Raw genomic sequence first — 22,076 nt, 5'->3', positions numbered from 1 at the left:
CTGAGTACCTCCAGATACGTACCAATTGGTGAAAGTCCCACCGTGTCCTCTAAATTGGGGTAGGCTGGCCGGTCCTTCTCAGCTGACACACAGCCCTGATGTATCCTAGGGAGGTGCAGTGTCTCTCCGATGCTTGAGAAGATGGTCCGGGCGTCAGGTTCAGCTTTCTCCCTACTCTGCGCTCAACATGAAGCATCTGACTATTGTCTTACTGGAACTGACAGCCCCAAACTGCCTCAGTGAGTCGGGGGCTTTGATGACAGTGACAGTTGAGAAGAGAAGGAGGCTGGCAGTCTCGCTGCCGGCTGAGCTGAAGGAGAGAGAGAAGGGATTCTAGCAGTGTCTTCACAGCTGTAATAAAGTAAAGAAATTAGGGAACATGTACAAGTAAGATGTCAGGATGATTCCATATATCCAGACATCTCGGGCGCTGAAGCTTTGATGACTCAGACAGTGAAAATGAATTTTCTTTAACGGTGTGATGTTTGGGAGGGTCTCGGTTTAAAATAAAGGAAAGCAACCAGCCTATTAGACTGTGTGAATGGTACAAGATTTCCTTAGAAATAACCCCAAAATATTAAAAAATTAAATAACCATAAAGCTAACGGCTATTTTAGATTCAGTGCTCTTTTATACATATGGAACTTTACCCTATTTGTAAAGAAGCAAGAAATCTAAAATTTAAATGCTCTCCCTTGATGCTGCCCAGTGATGTCTGTTGGATTTGCCTAACAACCATATTTGAATTGCAGTGTTTATTAGATAAAGCTTTTTGGAGGCCTTACTAATCAAAATAATTTAAACACAGCATGATTTGCTGCCTGTCTTTCAGCAAGACCTCTTTTGGGGCTTCTGTAGTTACAGTGTTACATCCAGAAATGAGAGCTCTTGGCTCAAAGCTCTACACATCTGGTGAGAATGGTCTCCTCTGGAAAAATGCTGTATTTAATCATCTTGTTGGAGGTATGATTGAGATGGGGGAGGGGTTTGGAAACTGAAGGAGGTAGAGTAGGGGGTAATGGGCAAAGGTTTCCTTGACCATTAGGTGCCACAGGCAAAGTGGTAGAGACGGTCAAAATCCTCCCTCTTATTTGTCAGTTCAGATGGAAATCACCATGGAAAAGATTAAAGGCAACAGGAATTGTTTATTTCTTGGAGCCAGAAAAAGAGCTGGAGACAATGGTACAAAATTGATACCTCATTATTCTGCAGCATGCTTTGGGTGCCAGCCACGCCTGTGGCATCCTAATAAGCACAGAATCACAGGCCCCATCCCTGCCCACAGGGATGAATGCATCTGTTCCAAGTACCGAAATCCATCTACCACTAATTTATTAACTGCAAGACTTCAGTATAAAACAGGATGTTCCTTATAAAAATACCAAATTGCTATGTCGTACACTTGAAACTAATATGATATTGTAAGTTAATTATACTTCAATAAGCAATTTTTTAAAAAGATGTTCCTCTGCAGGCATGGTATGCCCCCTGCTCAGCTTTCCCAGCCATTGCACCGCCCCAGGGAGTGTCTCCTACTCATTCCCACAGTCCCGTTGAGCCCAGGGGTGAAGTGCTGATGACTTCTGGCCAAAGCAGTTAACGTCTTCCTTGTCTTCCTCTGCAGTTCTTACTCGATCTTAAATACATCATCTTCCAATGCGCTCTCATTTGGGGATGGCATCCTGGAGAGGCGGCAGTATGAGGACCAGGGCCTGGGGGATACGACGCCCCTGACCGTCATCTGCCAGCCCACCCAGGTAAGGTTGACTGTCAGGGCCGCCTCCTCAACTCTGCTCAGGATTCGCTGAGCACCTTTTTACTAAGGATGAGGCCTTGCCCTTGCTGCCCCCAAAGGGTTACCTATCTCTCAGGGCACAAGAGCCTAAAAGATATATAAAAATTTAAGGCTTAGGAAGAGTCAGATGGGTGGTGCTGACAATGACTCCCAGCATCTGGGTCTAGGCTGGTAAGGAAGGCTGCTCTGCAGAGAGGATGATATGTTATCTGTAAAGCAGTGACGCGGTTGAGCCTTGAACAACGCGGGGGTTAGGAATGCCGACCTCCATGCTCCGTACAGTGGAACATCCACTTGCAACTTACAACTGGCCCTCCACCTACCCAGTTTGCTTCCTACAGATCCACGGGTCTGCATCCTTAGATTCAACACACTGCAGATTTTATCGTAGTGTTTACTTTTGGGAAAAAAATCTGTGTATTAGTTGGACCTGCATGGTTCAAACCCAAGTTGTTCAAGGGTCAACTGTATCTAATCTATTTTACAGGCCATTGTGAAGATGAAAGGAAATAAGGATACGGTTCTTAGCACAGTTCCTGGCACCTAGTGAACGCTCAGTGTATGTCCGATATATGCCAGAAAGGGTACAGAATGGAGGAGTTTGTAAAGTGTATGTACTGTATTGGCAAATGTGAAGCCAGTAGGAGCTGGCAGCCCTGAGGAAGCTGGGAACAGCTGACTCCATCAGAAAGAAGGAACCTAGAAACATCTGTAAGGATGCACGCAGTAGTTCTAGAAACCAGAGCCGTTTGGACAAGCCTTTGACTAGACTTGCCGATTTCATCACCCAGAGGTAGCAACTGCCCTCCCCGAGCCACTTCTGGGAACACCGTCTTGCGTGCAGCGAGACCACAGAGCCTAACCTGCGATTAGAATGGGCAAAGCGGGACCTCCTGGCCGGAGTAGCCTTCGGACCACCACACGGTGGAGATGCGGCAGATGTATTTGTGGTAATAAAAGTCCTCGCTCCCTGAAGAAGTTGATGGAGCATCTCGTTAGGGGAAGAAGCTGTCCCGCTACAGGGCCGTCTCTCCATCCTGGCTAGTTTTGCCTCTGAGCTGTAACTCAGGTGGTCTTCGTGTTTCAGTATGGGCCAGATACGAATCCTACCAACAGCAGCAGCAGTAACAATAAAACCATTCTCATAGCCCTTCTTATTTTGCAAAGCACCTGCAGTGCATCTCATCTGAGCCTCAAAATAACTTGCGAGGTCAGTACATGAGGCTTACCACCCCCATCTTATAGAAATCCGAGGCAGTTAAGGGGCTTATCCCGCTCGAACATTAGTGAAACTCGTTCTAGAGCACAGCTCACCTGACACCCAGCTAGCTCTGAGACGTGTCTATGTGTGTGTCCCCACTTATAGCCTTTCTTTCTCTGCAGCCTCTGAGGATCAGCGGCCAGCCTGGCCCTCAGAAGAGATGCCTCTTTGTGTGTCGGCACGGTGAGAGGATGGATGTTGTTTTTGGGAAGTACTGGCTATCCCAGTGCTTCGACGCCAAAGGTCAGTAATTGGTGGGCCTGTTCAGCATTGGCATACCTATCACGGCCTCTAGGGGGCAGAGTCAAGCTACTTTTATCTAGATGGAGTCATTTATGAAACGCCTGTCATCTGTTACATTGTAAGTCCTTCCGGATTGTCTGGAGTGTTAGGGGAGAGAGAAGTGTTCTTACCCCCATTCTATAAACTGGGACACCATGGACCAAAAAAGGCAGATGTCTTGCCCCACAGCCACATGGCAAAGTTAGAGGCAGAGACAGGTGTCTTGATTCCATGACCAGACCTCCCTCTAGTAAGTCACCCCGGCTCATTTTGGTTCCATTTTCATTTGGGTGGCATGTTTAAGAGAGGGAGGCTTGCACCTCAGAGAATCCTACCTGCTTTAGAGTGTCTGGTTGTTACTTTCCCTTAAAAACTATCTCTTGTCACTTTCGTCAGCGGAATGGAAGCGTGGATTCCAGGACACAGTACTAAAGGAGGAGGTCGGCTTCAATATTTTCTAGAGAGCTCAGTTCAGTCTCTGTGGCCAAAAAGGAATGGAAGTGGAGGGGCTGGCAGGACCAGCAGTGGAAGCCCTAAGGAGATAGGAAACTCATGTCGCCTTGGCCTGACTTTTCTTTCCAGGTCGCTACGTACGCACTAACCTGAACATGCCTCATAGCTTACCTCAGCGGAGCGGCGGTTTCCGAGATTACGAGAAAGATGCTCCAATCACCGTGTTCGGATGTATGCAGGCAAGACTCGTGGGTGAGTGTCCTGGCGTGATCACACAGCCTTTCCTGGCGACTTCTTCCAAAGACTGGCTCCAGTGGGGATGCCAGAATGCTGCCTAGGGCTTTCCTACAAGTACTATATTTCCTCAGTTCAAAAGGGATTTATTATGTAACCATTAGGTCCAGGGCACTGGGTTGGTTTGCCAAAGTGAACGAGGTGTGATCCCTATCAAGGGGCAGATGGTCCAGTGATGGGGCAAGGTCAGGCTTGGTGCGGCAGACAGGTCAGCTTCTAGCGCAAGGATGAGAAGGCAACCCAGGAGTGGCTGAAAATATAGAGGCGCACCAGTCTCCAAGATGCTCAGTTCTTTGCAGGTCTAGGTCCATACCTGCCACACAGAGCCAGCAGCAGCCTTGTCCTGTTCAATCATTTAACACACGTCAACTGATCACTTACCTTGTGCAAGGCACCATGCTAGGTACTGGGGACCTAAGCGTAAGTCCCCACCCTTGGCGAAGCTTGTAAGTGGATAAATAATATAGAGTATTCTTGTTACTCAAGAATAGAACTATGTACAAAGTATCATGGGAGCACAAAAGAAGACATGAGAGGAGAACAGAGTAGAAGTTAGTAGGAAGGTGGGACAGCATCTCAGTGGGAGGATCAACATCAAGTCATAGACATGAGAAGCAGCGTCCACAGTGCAGAGGAAACAAGCCGTCTTGTTTCTAGAGCATCAGCTGTGACCAGGGCGGGAGACAAGGCTGGCGGGATGGAGACAGACAAGTTCATGGAAGACTTTGACCGCCATGTTAAGGCATTTAGACTTTATCCATGAGAGAAAAACGGGCATTTTACTGCTTGTTAGGACCAGAGAGACAGAAAGAAAATAGACAAGAAGGGTGTATCCCTTGGTCTTTCACAGAAACACTGGTCAGGAGAGTTGTTGAAAATGAGACTGAAACTGCTGGCCCTATGTGAGCGCCCACCTGGAAACAGAGGTTTGCAGGGTCTGTCTGGCACCCTCTCCGACACTGAGAGTCAAGTTGAGGCTTCGTAAGTCATCGGATGGATTCTTCTCTGGTTTCCTTCGCAGGTGAAGCCTTATTAGAGAGTAACACCATCATTGACCATGTCTACTGCTCCCCGTCCCTGCGCTGTGTCCAGACTGCGTACAACATCTTGAAAGGTGAGACTGGATAAAGGTCAGCTAGCCCATCCCTCCGTCTCCAGGCAACCTGACACAAATTATCCTACTCAGGGGACATTAGCCAGTTGAAAGCTTTGAATCTGAAATGTTGAGCAATGATTCTTTCTTTTGGAAGATGACTTTGCAAAAGTCCCCAAATCATACTCTGGCAGCGGAAGTGAGATCAAGAGAATACACAAATCATGTTTTTCTTGAAAATGTAAAGCTCTCTTCGATGAATTAGAGGCTTGTAAAATATTGTTCTCTGGCAGTAATTTAGAGCCTAGAGCGTGATCCTTTTCTGTTTTGTTTTTTCTTTGTTTCCTCCCACTCTGCTCTGTTTGCCTCTTGACGACAGGGAACGGTGCTCCTAGGTGTCTGTAAATCTTAATCACCCTTGTTTCTTTAGTTCATTGGAAGAAGTTCAAACGTACCATTGTTATAAAGATATTCAGCTCTTACCCTAAAATCCGTGGAAGCTTGTGTTACAGGAATCTCCATTCTCATTTCACTGGAAGGAAAACTAGAAGAAACAGGGTTGACTGTTTACTTATGCCAAACAGACAAGCCAGAAAAAGCTGAGTCAACAAGGAAAGTACACTACGTTTGAGACTTCTGTTCGTTAACCTTAAGCCAGAATGCATCTATATATTCAAACGCATTCTCTATCACATTTGCAAGGAAAAACTGTTGGCTAAATGCAATACAAAGAGTTAAACAGGGACAGTTCCCACTCTGAGGACAGTTACACAATCACAAAACACAGGACTTGTGCACTGGCATTGGTAAATATTCAACACTGGATTTTCTAGTAGAGAAAATGAACTATCTCTATGATACGCCAATATAATGTAAGCTATTGTAAAACAGTGGATGCTGAGAATTTCTGAAGTTTCTTGGTAAGAACATCTTGGAACTTACTTTAGAAAGAGGAATTATAGTAGTCACAGAACTGTAATAAATTATACGGATAATGACTTTTTCTTTAATCAGATACCATTTAAAGCCAGCATACATCCTGATGATGTGACCAGAATAAACTCACGTGCTTATAACACAAAAATTAAAAACTCTTGTCCAAACCTGCATACTTTACTTCCTTAAGCTATATATAGCATCTGCTAGGAAAGAGAATAGAAGGTTTATGAGCATTTTTGTAACAATTTGGCCTCTAATTTACTTTTCCACTGAGAACATAGTAATACTTCCTTCATCTTCATTTTATTTTCCCTCTAAGGTTTACAACAAGAAAATCACTTGAAGATCCGCGTAGAGCCTGGTTTATTTGAGTGGACAAAGTGGGTTGCTGGGAACACACTACCTGCGTGGATACCTCCATCAGAGTTAGCTGCAGCCAACCTGAGTGTTGATACAACCTACAGGTAACCCTCCGAAAGCGCTGTTTCCTGAGGCCAATGTGGAAGTACTCTTCTCCACCAGGCCAGGCTAATTAAGGAGATGAAGGACCAGATGTAGCCCACAGCCAGTTGTCCATATTGGTGGAAGTCACCCTATGATTTAAAAAAAAAAAAAACTGGAGAAAGCCAGCATTCCCTTGTATTGGGCATTGGTGTGGAGTATGTCTCCCATCACATGCACTAGGGTTTTCTGACTTTACTACATTGATTTCAGTGAATAATAAAACCACTTCGCATGCCAGGAGCACACACCAGCTAATGATAAAGCAGTTCAGAAGCCTGTTGGGAAATAAGGGAAATGACGGTGTCTTGCCTTGGACTGTCACTTTCGATTTTTCAAAGCATTTTTAATTATCTTCATTCATTATTGCTATAACCCCAGGATGGAGGCAAGCCACTTTCATATGTGAGAGAGTTCTGTGGGCTGCCGAAAGTTATACATGTAGTGGACATATCTGACAATAATAATAACTAACCTTTACTGATCATTTTCTGTGTGCCAAACACTGTGTAATCTGCTTTATAGTAGTCCTTTGCTTTTTCCATTAGACTATTATTAGAAGTGTTTGTAGATTGTAACATACTTACATTAACCATCAAAAATCCACTCGGGCTTCTTAGTGACGTGATAAAAATAAATGCTTTTTGTGTTCTTTATAGCAGTATTTATTTTAAATATTTTTAGTAAGCAATGATATTTTTCTCTCTAACCCCTGTATTTGGTTTAAATATTTTTGTTAGTTGTTCCTATTAAGCGTTTAAAATATATCTGATTATCTTGTCAGTGTGCAATAAAGTTTTAGGTTGAGCATTAAAAAAAAAAATCCACCCAGACATTTGTAAAATGCCTTTGACGAAGGACAGATATTCACAACCATTACGGTGGGGAATTAAATGCATTTCTTAAAACAGAGTTTGGAACAAGTGACCAATATAAGCAGAACTTTCTTCCTTGTGCTATCCCTTGACCTTTCATTTCAAATACCTACCCAAACCTCAGATGAAGCAATGTGAGTTTCTGGCTAAGGTAGGAGAGAATATCTTTTCTTCCATACTAATTTCTGGCTCTGCAAATAAGACCTCAGATAACCCCATTAATTAATTAATGTGTGCTACTTCTTGCCTTAAAGGAATGAGCGTTCCTCAAAAATAAGATTAAATCAATCAATCAGATCCTCTACTGAAATAATTCACATTTTGTCCTATCTACTCTATGGCCACTGTTTTTCTGTTCCTTGGGAAGCAGCAATAAATGATTGTCCCCATGCCAACAGCCACCATCCCTCTGCCCTGCAAAGAGAACAAGTTACTGCCAACGTTGGTAAAATGACTTTCCTCACCTACCACCCAGCCCCACCCAGGCCAGCTAGCCTTCAGATTCCCCTTTAAGTGCAGCCTGCAATTCTTCCCAAGCTATTTACAAAGGTTCCCAGAATCATTCCACCTGAGCCCTTCATTGCACACACAGACACATACCCCACCAGCAGTACGAACAGAAGGATGAATGCCGGGAACCTGGGGGTCAGGACGCGGTTCATATTCCAGATTTCCTTTTCCTCTACGAAAAATCAAAGTTCTATTCAACCATTTTGTGTTGGGGCTTGGGGTGGTGGTGAGATTAAGCCTCTAATTCTATAAATCAGTCGTGAAATTCACCCATCAAGCATGTGAGAGGCACAGCCCCTAGAGTCAAATTCACTCTGAAATTAATTCTGTCAAGTGAGCAGGGCTTCTGAAGCAGGTAGTGGTGCCCAAATGATTGAAGAAACGTGGTGATGTGCAGAGGGGCAAGAACCGACAGGCAGGGTATTATAAGCCAAGCAAGCACTGCTCATAGATCCCTCCCTGTCGCCTTGAACAGGAGGGAGGAGCGGCTGGAAGGTGGATTTAGGCTGGTGACGCATATCCAAGCGTCCGCCACGGGCAACAAGACCCATCCTGGGGGCTGGGTGTAGAAAGCAGCCCCAGTGGAGCTAGGCGGGAAGGAGCAAGACAGAAAAAACAAAATAATACACACCAGCTGCATGAGGCTTCAGAACAGGACCCTGACTGGGGGAGGCAGGGCAAAGGGGAGGGGGAGCCATGGATCTGGAGTATGAGAGAGACAACAAATCAAACTTTGGTGTGGGACTCAGGGCAGAAGCCTGCTCTATAGTCTGGACCAAAGTAGGCTGGGGAGAGGAGAGTATACACGGGAGAATACTATCCCAAGGGTACTACCTGTGTACCCAGAGCTCTGCGGGCCAGGTCTAGTTGGTGGTTGGAGGCCCACCTGAGTCCCAGAATAGTACAGGGGTCCTGTCAGAAGCAGGATACTGCTGACAAGAGTGGGAAAGCTTTGACTGTCCCGTCCCCGTCAGGGCTCGTTCAAACGTGGAAGCCGTTCATAGGTTCACCTTCAAGGCAAGAACTGATCAGGAGGAACTGGAGTCTGGCATCTACCGACTCTTCACTTCCGCAAATCTTGTATATTACAGTGTGGTTTCACCCCTGCCGTGACTCCCTGAACCAAAGAGGCCTTTTGTCACAGTGTGTGTGTTATGTGTGTGTGTTGGGGGAGGGGTCCTGGGAAACCAGGTGATGTAAATGGTAATGGAACTGGAAGAGAAGTAGGGATGGGAAGAAAGGGTTTGCTCCAGAACAAGGAGGCATATCCCTAACGAGTGGGGATTCGTGTTTCTCCCTGTCACCCAGGGTGTTGTAGGATTCAGAAGGTTGTTTTCTAGGAGAAATAGTATGCTTGCAGAGAGAATGTTATTTAGATGAAGGCAAGTTACCTTCAAAAGGAACAGCATCCTTCCTCTCCAGACAGTAAACCCAAGTGCACAGAAGGGCAGCTTTGAGGAGGGCACTATCAGAAGCCATCCAGGGTGAAGGATAACTTTATAGGCATTAATCTCAGACACAGGTTCAAATCCGGGCTCTAAGAGTTGCTAATGATGTAAGCAAAGGCAAGTCAGCTGTAGCCTTTCTAAGCCTTAGTTTTGTCATCCATAAACTCAGAATTTGCAAAAGTGTTGCTAGGTGGGCTAGGTTCAAAGGATGCAAGTAGGGCGCTTCGCGCAGAGCCTGACACACGGGAACCTCTCAGTAAATCTTAGTAGCAGCAGCAGCAGCAATGTATTCTGATGCAGATGCCATGAGAATTCACTTTGAGAACTCACTAGCACCTCCATGCACTAAATACCAACAGTGAAAGACAAAATAAGAAAATATGACACAGTTGTACTCAAAAAAACAAGGTAAACACCTCATAGACCAGAAAACTAAATAGCAAAGGAAGGTGCAAGACAGAAGTGGCTGGGGTTGAAGACATTCAGGGTCACCAGGATCGGAGGGCCCTGCTTTGACCATCGTCGTATATGCGTTTGTACATTGTGTCATAATTATCATTTACATCAATAGCTTACTCACCCCAACCACACACAGAGAGCTCCTCAAACATAGAAATTGGGTTTTCTTCATCTTTATGTTCCCTGGACTTCTCCAACTGCCAGGTATGTGGTCTGTGTTCAAACTAAGAAAGAAAAGGAAAGGCTGGTGAAGCGTTATTAGCTCACAAGTCCAATGGACCTAATATCTCCTTTAAAAACCTATCCTTACAACTCCCTATTTCATTTTATGAGACCAGCATTACCCTGATACCAAAGCCAGATAAGAATACTACAAGAAAAGAGAACTACAGGCCAATATTCTCAACAAAATATTAGCAAACCAAATTCCACAGCACATCAAAAGGATCGTACACCATGATCAAGTGGGATTCATCCCTGGGTTGCAAGGGTGGCGCAACATACAAAAATCAATAAATGTGATACACCACATTTATTGTGGTGTATTTATTTAGAAAAAAGATGATAAAAATTATATGATCATCTCAGTAGATGCAGAAAAAGCATTTGACAATATACACCATCCTCTTCATGATAAAAATTGTTCAACAGATTGGGTATAGAAGGAACATATCTAAACATAATAAAGGCAACTTATGGCAAGTCCACAGCTAACATCATACTCAACGGTGAAAGGTTGAAAGCTTTTCCTCTAAGATCAGGAACAAGACAAGCATGGCCACTCTCACCACTGCTATTCAACATAGTTCTGGAAGTTCTAGCCAGAGCAATTAGGCAAGATAAATAAATAAAAGGCATCCAAACTGGAAGAGAAGAAGTGAAACTCTCTTTGTTTGCAGATGACATGATCTTATATATAGGAAATCCTAAAGACTCAGAAAATCCTAGAACTGTCAAAACTAATCAAATTCAGCAAAGTTGCAGGATACAAAATCAACATACAGAAGTCAATTGTGCACAAAAACTCAAAATGGATCAAGGACCTAAATGTAAGGCCGGACGCTATAAAACTCTTAGAGAAGAACATAGGCAGAACACTCTTTGACGTAAATCACAGCAGGATCTTTTTTAAAATTTATTTTATTATTCTTGGCTGTGTTGGGTCTTCATTGCTGCATGCAGGCTTTCTCTAGTTGCGGCGAGCGGGGGCTACTCTTGGTTACGGTGCACATGCTTCTCATTGCAGTGGCTTCTCGTTGCAGAGCACGGGCTCTAGGCATACAGGCTTCAGTAGTTGCAAGATGCGGGCTCAGTAGTTGCAGCATGCAGGCTCAGTAGTTGTAGCTCACAAGCTCTAGAGCACAGGCTCAGTAGTTGTGGCGCATGGGCTTAGTTGCTCCGTGGCATGTGGGATCTTCCTGGACCAGGGCTCGAACCCATGTCCCCTGCATTGGCAGGCGGATTCTTAACCACTGCACCACCAGGGAAGCCCGCATGTCTCCTTCTGAATTATGGTTTTCTCAGGGTATAGGCCCAGTAGTGCGATTGCTGGGTCATGTGGTAGTTCTACTGAGAAAAGGGATCCTTGTGCACCATTGGTGGGAATGTAAACGGGTACAACCACTACGGAAACACTATGGAGGGTCCACAAAAAATTAACAATAGAACTACCGTATGATCCAGCAATCCCACTTCTGGGGTATATCCAAAGGAAATGAAAACAAGATCTCAGAGAGATATCTCCACATAATATCACTTACATGTGGAATCTAAAAAAGCCAAGCTCAGAGAAACAGACAGTAGAGTAGCATGGACACCCGTGGGACCGTGGGGAGGCGGAAATAGGGAGAGACTGGTCAAAGGGCTACAAACTTACAGTTAAAAGCTGAATACATTCTGGGGATCTAATGTACAGCATTGTGATTATAGTTAACAATACTGTATTATATTCTTGAAAGCTGATGAGAGAGTAAAGCTTCAATGTTCTCACCACCAAAAAGAAAATGTGACATAATGGAGGTGTTAGCTAAGACTATGGTGGTCATCATTTTGCAATGTATAAATGTATCAAATCAATACCTTGTACACCCTTAAACTTACACCATGTTATACATCAATGAAATCCCAATAAAACTGGAAAAAGATTAAGTAAAACTTACCCTTACTGCTTATCGTGTGCAAGCCTACTAGAGGCTTGGGAAATCTCTGGTGATTTAAATAGATAAAGCGATCTAACCTCTGCTTGGCTTCCTCTTATTCATGTGACCTGGGACTGACTGTCAGTAAAATTAGTCAAACTGCTATGAGATATCCTGCAAGGGAAGCCTGAACTGAATGTTTCATTTTTCAGCTGGTCACTTTGACACCATGCGCACATGGCCTTTATTTCTGTACATTCTGCATATTAGGACCCCACTTCTACATAGTTGAAATACTCTTCCCTGTGCCTCCATCCTTTCTAGGGAAATGGATAAACAGAAATATGGGAACTTTAGAAAGGTCTTGAACTAAAACTTAGAGTAATGTCAGTTGCTTTGTCTTGGGATCAAAATGTTTTCGATGCCTTTGTTCATTTTTCTATTGCAGACCTCACATTCCAGTCAGCAAATTAGTGGTTTCAGAATCCTATGACACCTATATCAGTAGAAGTTTCCAAGTAACAAAGGAAATAATAAGTGAATGTAAAAGTAAAGGTAGGTATTATTTTGGACTCCATAGTTAAATCTGTGATCATTTTTCCACCATGGTTAATTGGCTATTCAAGATGGTTCAACGTGCTTTGACAGACTTGCTTAGTAGGAAAGAAAAATATTTCCAGACTCTCTTATAGATACTTTCATGTTAAATTTGTACTATTCTCTTGAGTACCTCAAATGGTAGATATTCCGTGGAAATACATCAGACTTAGTTACTCTATGAAATAACAGAATTCTGCATTTCAGCTATTTATCTTCCACTCTCTGAAGGAGGTTCCCTATTACAGTTGCCAGAAATTCTTTACCATAACACTGTTTTGCCTCTAATTTGATCCAGGAGCATGGACACCTACACACAAACACACTGACACAAATATACCTACCGTCACTACTACCACCAACCAAGAGCAGTGTGCTATACGACTCAGGTCTGCCACTGAATCTTATAATCATTGAACTCAAATATTTAATGATGTGTAGGACTGTAATATTTGTAGTAGAAAGGGCAGATTATAAGAGAGTCTGCACGTTCCCATCCCCCACTAAAAGTTAAAATATTTATCTTCATAGAGCAAAGGCTGGATTTACGTACACCAGAAAGTTAACAGTGGGTAGCCCAGGTCAACAGTATTATGGATGGTTCCCGCCTTCCAGTTATCACTTGTAAGCCACTCACTTCATGACCACCCCTGTGGTACCACCCATCCCCACTGCAAAGAAACTCAGCTTGTTCTATCAACCAGAAAGTCTCAAGTGCTCACAGCTCTACAATGGCAACATCAAAAACTATAATATATTAGAATAGCAGAGAGGCCTGTAGACATAGAACAGTTTTGTACCTTGATTGAGGTGATGGTTCCCAAAAGCTCCACATGTGATAGACTTGGCTAAAGCTGGTGAAATCCGAATAGGCTGTGTGGATTATACCCGTGTTCATTTCCTAGTGTTGATAGTATACCTTAGGCAAGATGTTACTATCAGAGAGGCTGTGTGAAGGGTGCATGGGACCTACCTAGTGTGTGTGTGTATAGTATATATGCAAGATACATATTGTATATATATGTATGTATATGTGTAATGTATATACATATTACATAATATGTGTATATAGTATATATAAAATATACACACGTATATTTAATATGTAAAATATGTATTTGTTACCTTCTGTGAATCTAATTACTTTAAGATTAAAAGTAGGTTTGTTGTTGGGTTTTTCTGTTGTTTTTGTTTGTTTGTTTTTTGTTTTTAATGACATTAGGCTGCCTTAACAATACAAAGCGTTTTCAAAATCTTGCTTTTGGCCAAATTGTCTCCTTCTCGAAAATGTTTGCCTCTCCCTGGAACACTTGGCTTCAGTACTTATTACAAGGTTTACATATGTCTTTATAGAAACAGTCTTTTCAGTCCTTGCTTTTTTGCCCCCAGGAAATAACATCCTGATTGTGGCCCACGCATCTTCCCTTGAAGCGTGCACCTGCCAGCTTCAGGGCCTGTCACCTCAGAACTCCAAGGACTTTGTGCAAATGGTCCGAAAGGTAATTCCTGCTTGCATTTCAGGGGCCTGTGGGGCCTCGGAGCTTCAGAATGGTTCAGTGCTGGCTGATAGCGAAGTTCTTTGGAGCTGGGAAGGTACATTTATTGGTTTATTCAACCAAGATATATTGAATGGGGCTCTGTTTAAGGCGCTTTATCAGGCCTTGGGTAAGAGAAAAAGATGTGTTTGAGCTACTTCTAGCTTCTAAGAGCTAAAACTTAAGAAGTAGCTAAGAATCATAAGCAAATTGTCTGGATTTCCCTGTGGGACCGTGGAACGGATACGGAGGAGGTTTGTGGGCCAAAACACAGCATCTGATAGCTCAGCTGGAAGAGAGGTCCTGGCGGATAGGCCAAAGGAAGCAGTGATTCAAAATGAGGAGGCTGCAAGGCAAACCCAGGAACAAGGCAGCGAGACAGAAAACCCACCAGGCTGACCAACACATCTGGATTCTTCCTTCTCATGCCTGTGGAAGAGGTTTTCCCGTCAGCCACCCTCCCACATACACTTCCCTCCAGGCTGAGTTATATGCTTCCCGTAACTATCCCCAGAGAACCTGGTTCAAACTCGACGGCAACTCTTTTCTCATTTTTTAAAAACTTACTTACGTGTCTGTCCTTGCCATTAGTCTGTAAGCTGCCTGAGGGCAGAGATTTTTGTCTTGTTCATAAATGCAACTCTGGACACACACACAAGTACGTTTTGAAATGCCATGCCTACTGAAGTTAGGAAGGGCACACAGCTTCAGCTCTGAATGTGTTAGACACACATGCCAAAAAATGCAAGAAAAAGCAGGATAAAACAAATTCTTAAAACTTGATTCATCTTTCCCATTGTCCAAGTATAATTTCAGAAAGGTTTGAGCTGCGTTTTCAGCTTGACTTGTAATTAGGAATGAACTCCTAGCACCTTAGCTTTATACATGAGTTCCTTTTTTTCCTCCCGTGCTATATAGAAACCATCTATAAAGAATTGCACTAGAAGCGCTCACCATGTAATGAATCCTTCCAAAGAATCCTCTTGCGTTGTAAATACTCTTCCTTCTAATGTATCAGTTCTCTCCATTTCATTTTCAATATTTTGGAGGGGATGCTTGCCTACAAAGCCCTTATTCATTCCTTTGAATTTTCCTTCGTCTAGGTAAAAGTTAGAGCACTCAACCTGTTTTCCCTTTCTTTACTATCTTACTTCAGATCCCCTACTTGGGGTTTTGTTCCTGTGAAGAATTAGGAGAAACTGGAATCTGGCAGCTGACAGACCCACCAATCCTCCCTCTTACCCATGGACCAACTGGGGGCTTCAACTGGAGAGAGACCCTGCTGCAAGAATAACCGCACGAGCGAACAAGAAGAAAAGATGTGAGGAAGGCTTTGGGAGAGTGTCTTTTCGTGTACTTAGTAACAGTGGGAGAGTCTGCACCACATCCTAAGTGGGCAGCTCAGAATCATTTAGCATATTTCCTTTCAGGCTTTAATGTTCTTAGGATGAGACCATGTCAAGGAGAGAAAGACTTGATTCAGGGGAAAAAAATTCATTCTCCCTGGACTCTTGCCTCGCTAACAAGGCTTTCAAGAATTGTCTTCCTATACAGGGGCACCTGCTACAGCAGAGGATGTTTCCTCCCTTCCATCTGTGCTAAGGAGCCTGGGTCCTCCCAAAGAGAGCTGCCAGCCCACTCTGAGGAAAGATGCAGGAGAATCCAGCTGGAGGGACACCAAGCTACCAGTCCAGTGATGGGCTTTTCTTTTCTTTGTAACTCCGTGTTCCAGTTAAAACCAAGCTGCAGAATTCTTTTAAGGTGATTAGAAAACATGCGGTTGCCCATCAGTTTCTACCCTCAGTATGACCCACACACACACTAGTGCTGCTGGCTCAGGCCATCTGCCGGAGGACTCTAACCTTCACCCTGGTACCACCACATCACATTTTCTCTAGAGAAAAGCTGACTACAGCTTTGTGCTACTGTCCTACCCCCCTTGCTTCTATCTATCTGTGAAATGGGGAGACAGCATTTTTACTCTCCAAAAGCACTTTTGGATACTCAGGAGGAAGGTAAGATAAACGTGTGAAGTATTCAATTGTAGGAGCAACGAACTTGCCAAATATATCAAAGGAGTTCCTCGTGTCACAGCCTAACGAGCCACAGGACTTCTGAATCACCGTGATTCGCTCGTCTTCGCCCCGAGAGTCTAGACCATGTTAACTGGTTAAGGATGTTGACATTTTCAGATGTATGTGAAATACATTCTTGGAGTCAGCAAGAAGCTCATTCTTGTGCAATATGGACGTCGTTACAAACCATACCAAGGGTCAGGTCATTGTACGCTTACAGTACATGTCAACCATAACAGAACACCCACAAATGCATCAGTTACATCCAGAGATGTATTATGAAGTCAGGGAACTAACTTAAATGATGACAGTCACGACTGCACTGCTGCTTGTGCTGTCGTTTTTATTTGTTTGTTTGTTTTGCTATGGTAATTTAAAAGAGGTAGGTAGGGCTACTTAAGGAAAGTTGGGAGAGCCACATCCTGTGGTATCTCGTCACACTTGCTTCCTGAATTTAGAGGGAGTTTATTTAAAAGAAAAACAAATGACAGTCAAACGAAAACAGTTATCAATGTCTAGTTAATTGTGTGACTAGCTGACTGTTGACGGCAGCAGACAATGGTCTGGCATGGTATAGTTCACTCTAGAATATATGCGCAAAATGAAATCTCAGCCATTTAAAGAGAACATTCATGTAAAACAAGTCAGTATACATTGTAGCATTAAACAAGCTTCAGAACCCAAAGGAGAAAACATATGGGATATAAAAATAGATCTATGCTCCTATTTGAAACTAGAATTTGATGATCCTTGAAAAGAAGAGGAAGTGAAAGGATGCTGGCTATGTATGTTAATCTGCAAGAGGATTATTGTTGAGTTTTTTTTTAAGTCACTTAGAGAAATATGTCATGAATTTTATATTTTAAGAAACAAATCTTGATTTCTTCCAGCATTGCACAAACACTGATCCAGCTTCTGGGTCTAGAAATAACTCTGTGCTGACATGATTGATTAATATAAAAGTTTTCATCTTAAACTGGGGGAAATACTCATATTAAAGGTTTTAAGAGAAAAGTCACAGTATGGCCAATGCAATGTCACTGCCAGTCATTCTTTTATCTGTAATTAGGTGAATCCACTGTAATCAGATCTATAATGTTTATTAGATTCTCCACAAATTTTCATGGACTTTCAATGCTCAGAATAATGCGCGAACATCTCATATTCGATTTCCTTGAAAATTGTAGCAGTGTGTTCTGGACAGGGTCTGTACTTGTATAGAACAAAGTTCAGAACAGGTTATCCCTCTCTCCTTCTCCATGATCTTAAGCCTTTGATGACCTGATAGATTGGTTTAGCTGGGCTACGGTCCAGTGTCCTTAGTCCAATATGGACAAAGCCTTAGGCCATCATCTGTGTGAGCAAAGGAAGGCAAAGATCTGAAATAATCTTCTGAATAATTTAGGGTGGAAAACCTTGAGTCAAAGAGTTTATTCCTCTGCTTTATCCAGAGATTGTTGATCAAAATGGCCTGAATGATCTGAATTCTCATGAAATTCTCTTTTCACATTTACCTAATTAAAAAACTAAACTTGGACTCCAGTTGAGAAATTCTTTGGAAATTGTGTTGAATCTATGTGTAATAAAAGGAAGAGACAACTGTATTACATGATTTCATATCCATTTAAAAATTCTAAATTGCTATTACAACTCCAAGTTCAGGCTGGTTTCTTTTGAACTGAGGCTGCTGCTTGTTAAATGTTCTGGGGGGCTAGGAGAAAGAAGGAAGGTAGAAGGGAGGGAGAGGGGGAAGGAAGCAAGGGAGAAAGGAAGGAAATGCCAGATTGGAAGAAGCAAATGGTTTCCTGTAGAGAGGAAATTTTGTTTTTTTAATGTTGAAAGTTATCTGAAATAAACTGAGATAAAATTAACTAAAGGATTTAATCTGGATTGAAAGTCCAAAACAGTCTGCTGCCTGCACAAGTGTGCCACACCAACCCGCTAATGGCTCAGTATTATTCACAGATAGACTTTGGTTTCAGTGATTTTAAAATGCCACGTTTATTCCTTTGTGGACTAGAATAATTGGCACATTTTAATGCACAAGCTGGGGGTTTCATTTTCCCAGGCTCCCTCTCCATCACTGCAATGGTAGCTGGGAGCTTATTGCTTCACCCCAGCAAGGAGTTCAGAATACAGTGTTTTCCATTACATTTAGATTCATAGAATCTGAATGGCTGATTAAATGGCCATCTGATGGCTGAAAGAGGGGGGTATTTTTCACCCTGTATTGAAAGGCTTGGGGGAGTCTCTAGTTTTTATTTTAATTATACTTTAACCAAAGAATTCTTTTAAAGTAACCTTATATTTGAAAGACAATTTTGCAAAAAATGAAAATAATAAAAAATAAAAAATATCTTCTGGAGTGATGTCAGTTTGGTAAATCATTGTTGATCCTTTTCTTGCATCTTAGGCTGCTGTGGTCATTTTCCTGTCAGTGGAATTTGGAATGCCTATAGATTGTCATTCAGTTGTGCTTAGCATTACCATAAATGTATCTTTTCCACTCAACTAGCTGTGTCCGTATTAAATCAAGTCTCTTATTTCAATTACCTAGTGTCACTAGGGACTGACTGAAGAACTGCAGAGAGGTTCCTATCTCGTTGCCTTTGTAGAAAGGCGTCCCTGGGTGGTAAGGGAGGTATTCCTCGTAACCTAGGCACTCTGCCGCTCCGGTGTCTAATTTGAAAGCAGTGATGAATTGCTCTTTTGAATTTACTCTAAGTCACGCGTGTGTTGGAATACAGATGAGCCTCCTTTAACTTTCGCAGGCACAGTCACAACTGGCCCGTCTGCACCAACTTCTCAGATAATGAGGCGCAGGGTTATTTGCATTTAAATTGTAGTCCTGCACACGTGTGAGAACTCAGAGACGCCAGTCTTGCTGCCTCGCCATGAGGGATGAGATCGGGAGGAGGAGGGAAGGGAAAAGAGCGACTTAATATCTATTTTAGGTGAATATTCACTTTACTAAGGTGATGGGGGGATATTTTGTTAGGTGACGGCAGATGCTTTTCATGTTTAAACATAGGATTCACTTTGGATTTGCTTCGCTTTCGTACCGCAACATATTGAATTTTCCTAGGGAAGTGACTAGCTGTAACAGAAATTCAAGGGAAGGGGGAAAAGTCGCCTCTAAATGCAGAGGAAATCACTTGATTTTTAAATACATATACTATTTTGTTCCGTGTGTGTAAGCTTAAAATTATGATGATGAATAGTCAGAACTTAATATACCATCAGTTCTTACAAATGTTTTACACTGCACCATTTAGCTGCCATTACTCACACAGAAATCGGAATTTTTGCAGCTGCTCAACTATTCTTGGACTCTGTACAGGATCCATATGTATGTATAATGGGAAATATGTACTGGTTCTTTCTTTGATGGCCACCCAAGATTGGGAACACCATCCTGAAGCATTTTGGTTACACGTAGACCATTTTAAACCTGTTTGGGGAGGTGTATTGGTTTCTTTCTCATTTATAAAGCTATGTATCATTTTGCTATGTGATTCAGGCATATTTATTTGGTGAAAAGGGTTTGTAATTATAAAAGAGGAAACCACACCTAATTGTGTCGCCAAATTCCTTGTAAAGTACCTGTGGCATCTGTGCTTTTCCTGGCTGCGTGCTCTTCTCCATACAGCTCTGGCACCATTGTAATTAGTTCATTCCATTCCATGAGCAGCTCCATTTAAGTGGTTCCTAGATGATTTAATAAAGAGAAACTGTGTCCTCAGTCGATCCAGAGCGATCTCATATTACACTGAGTGGTCTCGACTCCTATCATGTCCTCAGACGTTGCTGTGGTCATTATTATTTCATAAATGTCCATTAAGAGTGGGATCCTTCCCTCAGAGGGGCACTTGCTGCTCAAGGAAATGAGAGGAGGCTCCGGCAGCACTGTGGGCCTCTGCTCCCTTCTGGTTGGGCATCTCTCTGAGCCGTCCTGGCTGGAGAGGTGAAAACCCACCCAGGAATGAAAGAGCGAGCTCCAAAAGTCTTCCTCTGCCCCACGTGCGAGGCTTCATCCCTCACCACTACCCACCCGGAGGAGGTGTACCAGGAATGATGCATAGAGAAAGAATTTGGGTCAGAGAGAGGACAATTCCAGTTCAAACTGGGTTCCACACTACTAAAAGCCATAGACCCCATTTCTGAAGTAATGATATGTTAAGCTAATAGGTTTTAAAATAAGCCATGTATGCAAATGTATACCGAGAACATGAACACACATTTTCATTGGCACAACTGGCTACTACCCTTGCAGGGTTTACTTACTGAGGAAACTTAACAGCTAATGCTCAGATCTGACAAAAGACCAAGCTGTGCTTAGCCTTGTGGCTGGTTCTCAGCTGTTCTGTGCTTGACAGTTTCCCAAGCTCATTTTGCCCTTTTGTGATATACGTACAGGCTGCCTGCACATCCAAAGAAAACGAATCATTGTGCTTTGGATCTGTTTAAGCTTAAATAAGCAAAAATGTTTGGTTTTTTTTTTTTTTTTGGAAAGTCGTTTGAGGACCAAAAAGCAGTTTTCCTTCGAAAGAAAGAGAATGCGTCATTTTGCCCAAAATAAACATGTAAAACCCAGATGGCTTGCTCCTGACCACGAAAGGATGCCAAGGTTCATGTAGCTTGCTGGTTGTCATTGTATTGATGGGACAATTCAGAAAGTCTTTGTATCACTGAAGAGGAACTTGATATTGTACCGGAGAGGAACCCCTAATTCCAGAGTCAGATAGAGCCATGTTCTGATCCTGGCTCAGCTACTTCCTAGATCCCTTAAACTCATTTCACCTGGAAAAATGGGTGCATAATGATTTTTTATAGCATGCTTATGAGCATCAAATAGGATAATATAAAATACCTAATACTACATGCTAATAATAAAAAGATACTACGTGCTGATAACTAAATCGCTTTTTGCTAAGGCCGAGATAAAATCACTCATCTAGCCGTTCCTCTTGTCTATGGGGAATATCAGGGACAAGGAATAAAACAGCCTCATTCATACTGGTGTCACTTTACTATCTGCCCCATAATTTAGCTTCTGTAGTAAGAGGAGAATGGTAAAAGTTGGGGTGTTTGTTGAATTCTGTGATTTGTCTAAGAGGCTGCCCTAATGATTTTACGACCTTCCCCAAGTATAATTGTTTATAGTTTTAAAAGCACATTCTCATTTGATCCTCAAAACAATTTTTCAAGGTAAGGAGATCAGGTATTATTAACTCATATGAGAGAAATTAAGATACTAAGATCCTAAGGTTGTAGACTTATCCTTCATTCTACAACACTGATTGAATGCTACGTTCCTAGCAGGTGGCAGGTGGAGGTACAGCGGCAAATCAAAAAGCAAGGTCCCGGGGCTTCCCTGGTGGCGCAGTGGTTGGGAGTCCGCCTGCCGATGCAGGGGACACGGGTTCGTGCCCCGGTCTGGGAAGATCCCACATGCTGTGGAGCGGCTGGGCCTGTGAGCCATGGCCGCTGGGCCTGCGCGTCCGGAGCCTGTGCTCCGCAACGGGAGAGGCCAAAACGGTGAGAGGCCCGCGTACCGCAAAAAAAAAAAAAAAAAACAAGGTCCCTGCTTTCATGAATGTTGGAGATAGACAATGAATCCACAAGTAAACAAAATAATTACAGGTGTTGATCCATGTTGTTTAGGAGGAAAATGGGTTATATGATAGTACATTTGGAAGGGATGCAGGGCGGGGGATGCTACCTGAGATGGGATGGCCAGCTTTGGTGTGTACCTGAGCAGTGGCAATGAAGCCAGCAGTGGAGGCTTGAGTAGAAACTGGTTGTGGTGAAGAGCTAAATG

The 22,076-nt window shown here is 43.0% G+C and overlaps 1 protein-coding gene across 2 annotated transcripts in view; it reads left to right on the top strand.

The window, feature by feature from the left end:
- The window catches only part of UBASH3B (ubiquitin associated and SH3 domain containing B), a gene marked incomplete at both ends in the record, with an annotated part of 135,419 nt that extends 119,945 nt beyond the window's left edge, over positions 1-15,474 (top strand). For both annotated transcript variants that reach the window (XM_082660318.1, XM_082660319.1), the window contains 8 exons: positions 1,625-1,757; positions 3,179-3,299; positions 3,921-4,043; positions 5,107-5,199; positions 6,437-6,581; positions 12,497-12,603; positions 14,035-14,144; positions 15,337-15,474. In XM_082660318.1, coding sequence (XP_082516444.1) covers positions 1,625-1,757; positions 3,179-3,299; positions 3,921-4,043; positions 5,107-5,199; positions 6,437-6,581; positions 12,497-12,603; positions 14,035-14,144; positions 15,337-15,474 — 970 coding nt within the window. The remainder of the gene's footprint in view (positions 1-1,624; positions 1,758-3,178; positions 3,300-3,920; positions 4,044-5,106; positions 5,200-6,436; positions 6,582-12,496; positions 12,604-14,034; positions 14,145-15,336) is intronic.
- Between the last annotated feature and the right edge of the window lie 6,602 nt (positions 15,475-22,076).

This window comes from Grampus griseus (genome assembly GCF_964374135.1).
Source record: "Grampus griseus genome assembly, chromosome: 8".
In the NCBI taxonomy this organism is placed as follows: domain Eukaryota; kingdom Metazoa; phylum Chordata; class Mammalia; order Artiodactyla; family Delphinidae; genus Grampus; species Grampus griseus.
This window is presented reverse-complemented; position numbering and strand designations above follow the sequence as displayed.